The 13,315-nt window shown below is 43.2% G+C and overlaps 1 protein-coding gene across 2 annotated transcripts in view; it reads left to right on the forward strand.

Moving 5' to 3' along the window:
• The window catches only part of IMPG2 (interphotoreceptor matrix proteoglycan 2), a 901,957-nt gene that overhangs the window by 294,514 nt on the left and 594,128 nt on the right, over nucleotides 1-13,315 (forward strand). For both annotated transcript variants that reach the window (XM_069637266.1, XM_069637267.1), the window contains exon 4: nucleotides 5,822-5,988. In XM_069637266.1, coding sequence (XP_069493367.1) covers nucleotides 5,822-5,988 — 167 coding nt within the window. The remainder of the gene's footprint in view (nucleotides 1-5,821; nucleotides 5,989-13,315) is intronic.

Genomic DNA, 13,315 nt, shown 5'->3' on the forward strand with positions numbered 1-13,315 from the left:
ATGACCGGCAATGTCAGCAGTGCATGGCTGCGGTGCAACAATCTGTACAGAACGCCATGGAAGCAAAGAGATTACTCGCACAGGATCCTTTGCATGCCCCAATACACACTGAAAACCAGGTCCCAATCAATATTATTAAAATACTCCAAGATTCCCAAAGCAAACACAAGAAAAGGAAGGAGATTAACCCTCCACCTGGGGAAAGCCCAACCACCAAAGGAAACAATACTAAAGAACTAAAAGTATGATTCCAAGATGGCCGCCACCCTGCGAGGTCGCACAGCCGCTGCGCTCCGCCCGGTCAGGAAATCTAAAGGAGAGAATTAGCGCTTAAAGTATCCCTAAACTTGGCCCTGAAAGCGTGCCACAGGGTATGCAGATTCGCTGTCTCAGAGCTGTGCAGTCACTCGCACCCGATCCGCTCTGGTAGCAATGTGGAAGCGAGCAGAGCCTGGAGCACGGCAACAGCCTGGAGCGGCTGCCAGGAGTGGAGGCGTCTGTGAATCCGGAAACCTACACCGGAGAAGAGAGGCACCCCTGACTGTAGCAGGACCACATGGACACCACAACACCGGAGTTGAGGAGCTTCCTAACGACAGAGCTGGCAGCCGGGTCGGTGCGGGGACACGGACTGGAGAAGGAGTATGTGTACCGGAAAGGGGCACGTACTAAGCAACAGCAGCACATTTGGGAGACACAGTGAGTGGGGTCCCCCCAGAGGACATGAGGTCTGCTCCACATGGAGGCAGGGGGCACATTGGAACACTGAAGTGGCGTGCGCTCCCCCCACGACTGAAAATATTGACGGAGTCGCAGCGCCATTTTTGAGATATAAACGGGGCAATCGGAAGGTGTGGAACGGGAGTTCCATAGCCCCCAAAGACACATTAGCACTCCCAGAGACACCAGAAGGGAAATAAGCTGTCCGAAACCAGGCTCCAGACAGGCTTTGTCCTTGCTGAATTTAAATGGAGAACATGATCTTTTGTGCTTCCAGATGATACAACAGTAGGGAAAGAACCAGCACCTCTGCTCTCGTACCAGACTTCACTGAAATCGTCCACGTGGCTTTCCTCTCCCTCAGTAAAGGGAAGGCGCGCTCCCCTTCTTTGCAGCATGCTGTTTCGAGGTGGAAATGTAAGTGAACTCTCTGTACTGGCTGGAAGGGACCTATCTCTTGTGTTGTACGGCTGAAATTCTGCCCCTGCTCATGCTTTAGATAAACAGAGGCAACATCCCTCCAAACACCTACTGAAAACAACGAAGGCACTATAAAAGACCCGCTCAAGGCCACCCCAGCTATCCCGCAGATTGAGAGCATTCAAAGGATCCCAGTCCCAGGGATCCACGCTTGCCCCACCCCAAAGGGATTGACACAACACACACTAAAGGGGTAAATAAGGAGCTCCCCAAAAAGCACTGGCAAGCCTCCCATGGTTAAGACATACGCTAACCTAGCCTCTGAAAGGAGAAAGGGTCAGGGGCGCGTAACCCCTACCAAAAGGAGGCCGACCCGAATCACCTGTCCATCCAATGGGCCGCAGCGAGGACACAGATGCCAGGGGCTAAACTAAGGAGCACTCCGTTAAGAGCCAAAACTACAGCCAAATCACAAGGGGGACCGCTGGAACATTAATGGAGGCAACTCCGGGGATAGGAACGACAGAGCGGGGGACTGAGAAAGCATGGGAGAAGGCACTGAAATGGCCCTAAACAAGGAAGAACTGCAAGAATGCTTGAAGAGCATGGAAACTAGAATGATGGGGTAGCTTCAAAGCCAGATAAACGCAATAAGTGAGGAACTGAGGTCCTCCCTGCAGGATGTGAAGAAGGACATCACAGAATTCGGGGAGAGAGTGGACACTACAGAAGCGGGCCTCACGGAGATTGCGGCAGATGCAAAACAGAATAGCATTCTCCTTGAACAGATCGCCAGAGCAGCTCCAGGCAGAAGTCCTTGAGAATGGATCTCGAAGATCCAACATTAGAGTCAAAGGCCTGGGGGAAACGATTGAGGATAAAGACCTGAAAGAAATGATGCAACACTGCTTCAGCAGCCTGCTCATTAGCACACAACCAGAAGACATACTCATAGATAGAGTGCACAGAGTAGGTCCCAAGAAAGGAGACCCTGGAGCAAGGCCGAGGGATGTCCTACTGGCAATGACCAGCTACACTTTGAAGTAGGAGATTTTGCGTGTAGCAAGAAGGCAACAATCTGTTTCCATTAACGGAAAACAAGTCCAAATATTCCAGGATTTGGCACTCTCGACCCTCCACAAAAGAAGACTGATGCAACCTGTCACAAAGGTGTTAAAGAATAACTTACAGATGGGCATACTCCTTTGGCTTGCTGTTTATGTGGAAGGGAAAGCAACAGTGGTTCTCCACCTGTGAAGAAGGCATGACCCTGCTACAGATAGAGTAGGAGGACCATCCCTGAACGAGCAAAGGCGCGAACCAGGACCAGACAGGGGAAAAACCTAAACAATGGGAGTGGTCATCAGGCACTCAGCAGCCCACAGGGGATACTCAAGAATCGACATGATTCTGGTTTCAGCCCAGTGATCCCTCAAATAGATTAAGTACAAATAGAGGCCAAGTATCTTTCCGATCATGCTCTGGTCCTGGTGCAAATAAAGCTGGTAAAGGGTACGGCTAAACCCCGCAAAAACTGGAGGCTGACCGAAATGATACTGAGAGACATTGCACTCAGGGAACATATGGAGAAAACACTGAACGACTACTTCCAAGACAATGACAATGGGGAGACAGATTGGGGAGTGATCTGGGATGTGGGAAGGTGGTAATTCAGGAGAATTCATATCGCAAGATACAGCATACACGTGAAAAAAAGATTCATTAGGGAGAAACTGGAATCAGAACTGGAGGACGCGTGAAACGCAACATACGACCAGGCAAACACAAAAAGCACTGCGAACTCGCCGAAAGGCAAGAGCCCAGCTGGAAACCCATATGGCAGGTCGCACTGCACACTCGCTATTGTCCACTAAGCAGACATACTACGTTCAGGGGTGGAAGGCCAACATCTGGAGGAGGGCACAAAAGACGTCCAGATGTACAACGATCAAGGAAACCGCATATACATTATGTTACAGATGGTACTTGACCCCGCATAGACTACACAAAATGAACCCCTCCTACCCCCCCACCTGCTGGAGACAATGCGGTAATAGAGGGGACTTATACCACATGTGATGGCACTGCCCCAAAGCTAGGATATAATGGAAGGAGGTCCTGTGGCTCATAAAAGAAATTACAGGGAAACAGCTCCCACTCACACCAAAGGTGGTACTACTGGGAACTGAGGTGGAGGGAGTTTATGCGGCGACCGGGAACAATGCCTCCCTCATTACCCAATTATTAATGGAGGCAAGGATGACCTTGGCCAAGGGGTGGATACATGCGGAGGGCCCCATAATTGCATGCTGGTGGGTCAAAATCTGGAATGTGTTGGCTATGGAAAATATGGGAGCTCTGAGAGAGGGCAAACATCAGGCTTTCCGGTCTGTGAACAAAAGTAATTGACCCATTGAACTATGCCTGAAGTGGAAAGATTCCACACCCACCATTTAACCGAATAACGCAGTAACGGAAACTATACCGATTGGGGATAGGTTGGGAAGGGGAGGGGAGGAGGAGTGTGAAAGGATGTAAATGTTATAATTCTTGTTGAAACCATATTACTCACATGCACAACCATGGACTCAAGCCAGAAATAGCATAGGACTGATATTCAAACCCGAGAAAGCATTGCATACTAAATCATCCTTGTCATTCATGCCATGTAATTGTGATTGTATTTGGAAAATGAAAATAAAATTTTGAAAAAAAAGAACTAAAAGTATGTCTATTAAATACTAGATCCATGAATAAGCACGCGCAGTGCATCCACGACCTCACATAGAGGATGACTTAGACATGTTATGTCTAACCGAAACATGGCTCCAAGACCCCAATGCCCCGACAATTGACAAGGTAGTACTGGAGGGCTACACTATCTTCCACAAGATCAGGGAGACAGGGATTGTGGTAGGTGTGGCTGCCATAGTCAGGGACTCAATCCATATGTTTCCTTCCATAACAACCTGCCAGGGGTGTGAAGTACTACATCCTCAACACACCCCAACAAACAACAGCTTCATGAATGTGATAGTGGTCTACAGACCCCCCTCACTAACGACGGACTGCAACGAAGAAATCATACAGCAGCTAAACAACCTTAAAGGCACTAATACAGCGACCTTGGTGTTGGGAGACCTAAATAGATGGAGGGGAAACCCCAAGGATAAAGAGGCAAATCAACCTCGAAAAATCATTGAACAATATTGATTTCAGGGTAGTCAACACAGAACCTACCACACCAAACGGGAACCAATTAGACTGGGTGATTACATGTAACCTCGAGACCCGAATGGAAGAGACCACTCCGTGTATATGGACGGACCACTTCAAAGTGTCCTACTCACTACTCATTCAAGATTTTCAACTGAAAAACAGCAACGAGCATAATAAATACAGAACAGATACTATAAGAAAATTACGACAGCACAATTAGAGCAGTGCCTTAACACTATCCTGAGGGACAGTTCAGAGGGTGATACATGTGATGAAATCATCCAAAAATATAACTCACACATACAAGAATTAGTAGATCGGTTGGCACTCATCAGGAAAGACCCTTTAGGGCACATGGAAACCATTCAAAAGTGGTTTAACACCGAGCTAGTTGAGCTGAAAAGAGAAAAGAGGCAAGGGAGGGATGAAAAAACTCTCACAGTCAAACACGGACAATTGGAAGGGCATAGAGAAGCACTATAAAAAATGTATCACTGTAGCAACAAAAAACGTTTCCAATTACCAGATTTCATCTGCCTCCAATTAAAAAAGTAATTTTTCTTAAATCCATGGAGAATCCCAAGACCCTAACGCCACCCTTTCTGCCATCGCAGGAAGACTGCGAAAAAGGTGCAGGAGGCTTTCGCAAATAAAATAAAGAAAGCTATCGAGATAATAATAACATCGCACCCTACATCACAAGCCCAGCCAGGCAAAGGACAGATCACATGCCCGCTCTATAAACGGTCTAGCGTCCTGGGCCGGGCCTTTCCTGTGAAAGCAGCCCAACAATGCAAAAGCCTACCAATACAGCCAAGACACGAAGTAGACTACACAACATTTAGAAAAACACTGAAAACACACCTATTTAAGTGAAGGCGTGCCGCTGACCCAGCTAGCCCGCCCTAATTATTGCGTAGACATTTGCCCCGTTTTATATGTATGTCCTTTTGTCTTCATGTGTGCGCCCCGATGCCTGTGGGCGTTCGGCGCAATATAAACAAATAAATAAATAAAAAATAAAATTAAAAAAAGGTACGGCCGTTTTTGAGAGCGTGTGACCCTGGCTAGGTAGCAATGGAGCACTGTACGAGAGCTGTTTTGTGTGTGTCTGGAATGGTCCTGGTGGACGCCGCAGGGCTGCCTAAGCAGTCCTTAGCGGTATGCAATGCTATTTTAGCAATTTCTAGAACAGCAATGTGTTTAGGTCTTCCCTGAATTAAGGGGCGATGGAGCCACGCCGATGTGAATGGGCACGCCCGTGCGTGGCAGGAGAAGGCCTGGATGGGGGGTGAGGGAGGGTGTGGTGTACTTTGATAAAGTTGCCTTCAGTAACGCCTCCCTGAAGCCAATCACTTCAGAGCTGAACTCGTTCCGCAGAAGGGAATTGTTTTACTACACTGTGATATACCATGAAAGTGACATATTTTAACTTCATATTTTTTTTTCTTTTTTTCCCCAGTGTGTCAAGAAACAATGTGGGAAGTCTTCAAAATTTTCTGGGACCGGCTACCCGACCGTGACGAGTATCACAATTGGATGAGGCTGTGCGAGGACGGGAATAGGAGTATATTTGAAATTGGGGCCCATTTCAGTCAGACGGAGGAGCATCTCAGCTTGATTGTGAAGGTGTGGTTCTGAACACTATGCTTCTCTTTTTTTTAATGAGTCAATTATGTGTGTGATTTTGCATCCTGGACCATTGCAGATTGCAAATGATAGCGCCCAAGAATACAAATATTTTCAGATAAAGAACGTAAGAAAGGTTCCTAAAACTTAAACAAAACAAGCACTGTCAAAGCAAACAGTTTGGGCTTTTGTGTAGGCATGGGATAGGCATTTGCTGGGCAGTGATATAATCGTACAACCTGGGCATAAGGGCGCAACAGCTGGAAATTGAAGCGTTTACCAGGGCATTTGCCGTTGCAGAACCAGGCAAATACCTATCTTACACCTATTCACAATCCACAACTGTTGGCTTTGTCTGTACTTGTTTTTGACAGGGCTTCAGAGCAAAGAAGGCATATAAATCAAGTGGCTGAAGGCACACTTGTTTAAGATCATGTTTATTGCACCAGGAAACATTTACAGCTGCAATTACACCATTAACTCTCAGCAGATTAGTTAGAAATAACACTGCCTGTCCAAAGCTTGATGTTACTATTTGATAAAGCGAACTCAAAGAGATCCCAGGAGGATGTGTTTTGGGCATGGAGGGGCAGGTAGTGTGGGGATGGCCGTAGGGATTATCGTGGCCATGAGCAGTTTGGGTGCGTACATAACCAAACAACGCCAAAAAGCTTTGTGTTCCTCCTCACATGTCATCTTCCTACTACCTGTACTATAATGCAATAGTTTCGGCTTATAGGTGGCACCTGAGTGCTAATAATACTTTCTTGCTTAAATATACAGTAGATGCTACATTATCTGGTACCAGTGGGAACCCAAAGGTGCTGGATAATCAGGAAAGTCGGTTATTCTAGTCAGATAACATTTACATTTATATTTATTTATTTATATCGCACACAATAGACCCTCAGGCATGATGGCGCAAACAAGACCAACAACAAAAATACAAAAATACAACATAAAAACATACAAAGAAGAAAAAAGTACAACCTAAAACCCAACTGAACCCAATAAGAAATTAATTAACCCATACTGTTAAGGTGCCAGTATAAAGCACCAGATATGGATAGTACTTTATACGACTAGCAGTTATAGTATTATTTTACAGTTGGTTATCCCTTTTGTGAAGTAGTTTCACAAAGCAAGAAACAGTGGTAGCGTGCTAGACCTGCATCCCACGATGACACAGTCACTATTCGAGGAGGAGCACCACTCAGTCAAGTTAATTCTACCTAGAACTTTCAGATAACAAAACTTTCTGCTGATTTTTTTAACCTGTTATCTTGCCTCAAAACCGTAATATCGGCATTTTCTTAGCGGGAATTTTTACCATTCCTGGCAATGGGAGGTACCGGTTAATCGTGTTTTCCAGTTAATAATTTATAACTATGATTGCTTCAATAGTATAGTATTCAAAGTCATGGACACACGAAGAATGCTGTAAAACCTTCATGCACAGGTTGGTTCCATGTGAATATGTCAAATGAAAGATTTGGAAAGGGTGGCCAATTTCTTCTCCTGACCCCCTAAAATACTTTCCTCATGTATTGTAGGAGGGGTGTCATTAACGATTATAGACGCCACTCCTAGAATATTTGGGGAAAGTGTTTGATTTTTTTGATGGAGCATATTTGGGGAAATGTCGCCCCCTTGCAGAATTTTCCTTCACAAAAGGTTTGGTGGATACACATAGGTTGAGTGGATTGGTCCAGCACTATGCTACTTACTTGCTGGGTTTGCACCATACCTGCCATCCACAAATACCGGTCTGGTACTTGTATCAATCAGTCCCTACGTAGTGGATATTTACGATTTGGCATACGAGTGCCATAAATCCCAACCACAGTATGCAAAATAATGCTACAATCTTCCTGTCATTTTTCATTAGCATCAAACCTTAGCTGCACGCTTACTTTGGCTGCACTGGACTCCAGACAAGTCATTTCTAAGTCGCTCTAATTGAATGGACACTTGTGTAAGAAAGTGAGGTTCACAGACATCTGTTAACAGTAAAGCTTGACAATGGTTTTCTGTTCAGTGGCAGATTAGGGGTTTATCCCGTGCCCCCTGATGAGATGTCTGATTTTACAGCTAATCCTCATGGTTCATGCAGCCTTTTTTCATTGGCATAAATTAGTTGAATTTGATATTCAAAATGGAGATCGACATACAATTAGTGTTGCAAGAGAAAGATATTGGTAGGATTGCATATAATAACTTGGTGTCGGCAGTTGCCACACACATGCTGAGTTTTGGGTCGCTAACTATGAAAGAGACAGACTTATCGTGTTAAAATATAAACTTCTCTTGGAATATTGAACACAAAAACCCATCAAGGTGTTTAAACAGTCAGATTTAACATGTAACTGACACTGACATAGGTACTCAGGCAAAAGGAGACTGCGACGGAAAAAGATCTCAAATTGCATATAGCTCCTTCGCTCAGATCAACCCTTAGCCATTGTTAATAGGCTAAGCCTTTGAAGTTATGCTATGTTGATTTGTACCATGCACCGCTACTACGCAGGGGCAGTCTCCAGGCGCTCGCGTGTCTCTGCAAAAAAAGGGGGAGGGTTAGTGGGGGTAGGATGAGGGGATAGATTCAGAACCAGGAGGAATTGGCCTCTGTGGGTGTTGTTTTGCATATGGTAGTTTGTGAGTGGCCTCATGCATTGTAACCGTATGGGTGAGATTCAGTGGCTCCGGTGTGTGGTCGTGTTTTGTGTTGGAGATCAGTGTGTTGTATGGTTATGCACGGTGATCGTGTGCACTGGTCAGATAGTGTCCATAAGGAAACTAGTGTCACAGGTGGTCGTAGCTATGAGGTAATCCGGCATCTTGGTGTCTAGTTGCATTGTTGATGGTTTAGGGCTATGTGGGTGGGTTGCTCTAGGTGTGGATATAGTGATGGTTCTTTGTTTATGTGGAGTGTGGCTAGTCCAAGATTTGGTAGTGGTGTCAGTTATGCAACAGGAGCAGGAAGGGAAAGGGTTAATAAAGTTGGTCAGTTTGTTGTGGTCTCTGGCGCGGCCCTTTGGATGCCGCTTGACAGCATCAATCCAGGTTCTTGGCTAATTACACTTGTGCAACAAGGCATTAATGGAGATTGGCTATTGTCAACCCCCTTGTAGTATGGTTTGATTAATACTTAAATGTAAAGAGGGAACCCAAAAAAAACTAAACAAAAGAATAGTGATTTTTCTACCTCTTTTTTTGGGGGGGTTATAGAGAATATATATCAAAGCGAGGTAGATACATACACAACAGCACTTCTACAAGTCGATTTACTAATTCAAAACATTTTCAATTTATTAAGTCAATAAAACAACAATCAAACAGAGGAAAGTTAAAACAATGTAAAATAAATTAATTGTGACACCAAAGGCCTTTGATCTAATTTTTTTTAATTTTTTTAATTTTTTTTATTCAAACCCGTTGTTTATGGTTTGTTAAACAAACTTTTACAACATACTTTTACAATACACATATTTCCATTTCCATTTTCGTATGATTTTACATACACGATTTCGTTTAAAAGAAGAGAATAAAAAAAAATTCAAATTTTCAAATACTATATAATACAATTAAAATAACTCTTTGAATACATTCCAATGTGTAAAGATATATACAATATGCAGATGGGAGTTCCCCCATCTTACACCTTCACGTTTTTTTTATTTACTAATGAGGCCCCATACATTTAAGCACACCTTTGGTATACTCAGATCACATACTTTTCAAATATTTCCCTTCAAAATGGACCTTGGAACGTTTATTTATGTTGTTAAATCTTTTTCTAATTCAACATTTACTATGGTTAGAAAGCGTGTAAGACGTAAAATTGCTTTAGTTGTGGAGCCCCACATACAAGCCATCCATAGCCACTCCCTGTTTTCAACAGATTCGGTCAAAGTGTGGTTTTTGAAAATTTCATTGCGTTGCACTTCAAAAGAGGAGCAATAAATGGTTAAGTGCTTGAGTGTTTCCTGGGTGTCAGACATTTTGCAGAATCTACAATTGTCCCCAAACCCAGTTTCGGTTGATTTTCTCCAGTTTATTGTCTTCGTTAGAGTTAATAGTTGGTTAAGTTTAAACCTTAGATACAAATCCCTGGCTACAGGACAAGGAAATTGCTGAAGATATTTTTTGCATGGAGATCGAACTGTAGCAAATTTAGCAGCTTCCTTATAGGACTTAAACTTTTCCATAGCACTTAGGGTTTTGCACCAATCATGGGCGAAAAGACGGATCTTGACATGTGCTAGCCGAAATTCGAGATCGGAGGGCTTTAATTCTATCTCATCCAAAAGAGCTTCCATTTTTCTATGGTACTTTTCGATGGAAGGAGGATTCAGATTAGTATTCATCCTCCCTAATTCTTCATATAGCGAGTTTTGGAGTGGATAAAGCATTTTTGCAAAATTTGAGAGCTGTCGCCTGTTATAGCGAGCAGACAATGAAATCAGTCCTAATTCCTGTCTTAGAACCGCATTTGGGAGTGAATTGGCTAATCGCAGCACACCCTTCCAAATGCGGCCCTGTAGTTGGTCCAAAAAGGGATTTATGTTGGCCAAGCACATGTCAAGTGTGTAAAGTAGAATTGCCTCTACTTTAAGGGTATAAAATTTGCATAATGGAAGCAATGAAAACTTGCAGTACTTAACTAAAATCATGTGCATTTGTGTTGTTAAAGTTTTTGCTTTTAGATTTAATGTATTCTTCCACATTGATATTGCGTTAGAATCAGATATTAAACAGCCTAAGTAGCGAATTGTGGAGGACCGTGGGATGGAGATTGAGCCTATAGTCCAGATCCTTGAGCAGATCCGTTTCTTTCGGTTGTTAAATAAAAAGATGTTTGATTTGACTGCATTGAACTGCAAATTGTGGGTTAGGCAGTATTCCGCAAACAATGAAAGCTTTGTTTGCAGGCCTACTGGCGTCCGATCAAAGATGACAATGTCGTCAGCATATGCAAGCCATTGGATTTTAAGGTGGCCTAGTCGAGCTGGATAGCTAATTTGTTTCATCCATATATCATTGATGGTACACAGATATAAGTTGAACGGGGTGGCAGCCAAATTGCAACCCTGTTTCACCCCTAGAGCAATCTCAATTGGTCCCGTAGTGGCCTGATTGACTCTAATAAAATACACAGTGTTAGTGTGTAATTTAGCAATTAGATATGTCAGATGGTCTGGTATGCCCAAAGCCCTCATTTTTTTCCAAAGCAGGCCACGCACAACACAATCAAAGGCAGCAGATAAATCCAGTGAGGCCATATATATTGGCCCAGTGTCCGGAATCTTCGATTTGGCAAGTAGATGTGCCATTATCGTAGCATTTAGGGAGGTTCCCATCCTTGCTCTGAAACCGATCTGAAAACGAGATAAAGTATTGTTGTTTTTCAAAAATAATTGGAGTTCCCGTAAGATTAAGATGGCAAAAACTTTTGCAGACGCATCTATCAATGCGATAGGCCGATAGTTGGCGGGATCAGTTCTTTCCCCTTTTTTGTAAATGGGCACAATGATAGAGCCCAGCCATGAGGATGGAATAACTAGAGATAATAGCACTTTGTCAAATTGGGGTTTCAATACTTTAGCCCAAAGTAATGGTTGACGCTTCAGAACACAGGGAGGAATCCCGTCCGGACCTGCTGCCTTTGAGTAATTGAGAGCATTGATGGCACACTCAATATCTTGTGTTGACCATGGAATTATTGGCAATTTTGGAATTGGTGGCATAATTGCATTTACATTGGCAAAACATGGTGCAACTGCAAATTTGTTCTCATAAAAGTGCGCCCATGTCGCAGCAGTTATTATAGACGCTTGATTCTTATCCAGTCTACCAGTTTCAGACCTCAGAATTGCCCATGTTGATCTTCGATCATTGCGACATAGTGTGTTGATTATCCTTTGATTAGTAAGATTATGTATCTGCCGTTTGATGTTTTTACATTTGTTACGATATTTGATACAAATCGTTGTTTTTAGTTTATGATATTCATCTTGTGTGTAACTGATTTTTCTTTTTAGTTTACACAATTCTACATTTTTGATTCGTTTAGCTACAAGGAGTTCAGGACAGTCATTTATTTTGTTTGATACAGTAGAATTGTTTAATTCATTTTGGATCCTAGCCATTGTATGCGTTATCATTTGCAAATACTTGGTTGGATCTTCATCAATAGATTGAAATTTTCCAGGACTGTCCTAGAGTCCCTCAAGCCAATTGTCAATACAACCGTTGATTCTATCACATAGGCGGTTATTCCATCTTATTGAAAGATGTGGTCTGTCTGTTTCCAAGAATCCCTGATTTAGATCCTGGGCTAGGGCAGTCACATTAGTATATATTGTCGACGAGATCAACATATGGTCGCCAAGTTCAGGATATACAATTAAAATGTCCGTGGAGCACTCTTGTAAATTTCCGCACATGGCTAATTAGTCTATATGAGAACTGTGTGGACCCCTCTTCCAGGTGTAATCTAAACCAGGATACTAATTAGGGAGAAATGTTAGATCCCATTGTTCTAATTGCCGCTTCCACATTGCACCCCTACCGTGTGAGGATAGGGGAAGTTCATTCCCCGTGTTTGTACAAGATTGCATCAAACATTCCGCGTTATAGTCACCGCCGATAATTATCCGTCATGCAGCATATTTAGTGAGTACTTTATCTAACAATGCATCCAAATAACCAAAGGCATTATTGATTTTAAGACGATTGGAATTATGATATAAGGATACGCATAGAAAGTACGCCACTGTGGGAAGTTGAAAGGCTATAACAACTGCTACAAACAATGGAGATTGAAAAACTTCATGAGTAGTGAAATTCAAATTGGTATTTATGCAGATGGCAATTCCACCATATGGGCGTCCAGTTGGACCGCGCTCAGCCAATTTTTGAAAGACTCGAAAGCCAGGCAATATCATGTGATGCATGGCCATAGTCTCTTGACAAAGCAGTATTACATAATTTAAAACATAAAGCTTCTTATTAAGCCAAGAAAAAAGATTAGTATAACCACAGGAGTTCCATGAAGCTATGGAAAACTTGTGGATCTTTTTAAGTGGGAATGTTGTCCATTGCGGGTTTAATGTGGAAGCCAAGGAGGATAGCCATGACCAGTCCTTGCTGGCATTTGAGAGGGCCACCAATTGGGTAATAACTTCTGGGTGAATCCCGCCATGATCTTTTGTGGAAACTGGGATTTTCGGTGTTAAATCGGATTGTCTAAGTGGTGTTTCATTAAAGGCTATGGCTTCATCAAGAATTTCAAATGGAATCCGTAGAAGGCCGATCATTTGCAGTT

This window comes from Ambystoma mexicanum, chromosome 7p, assembly GCF_040938575.1.
Source record: "Ambystoma mexicanum isolate Mex_15411 chromosome 7p, UKY_AmexF1_1, whole genome shotgun sequence".
Classification (NCBI taxonomy): domain Eukaryota; kingdom Metazoa; phylum Chordata; class Amphibia; order Caudata; family Ambystomatidae; genus Ambystoma; species Ambystoma mexicanum.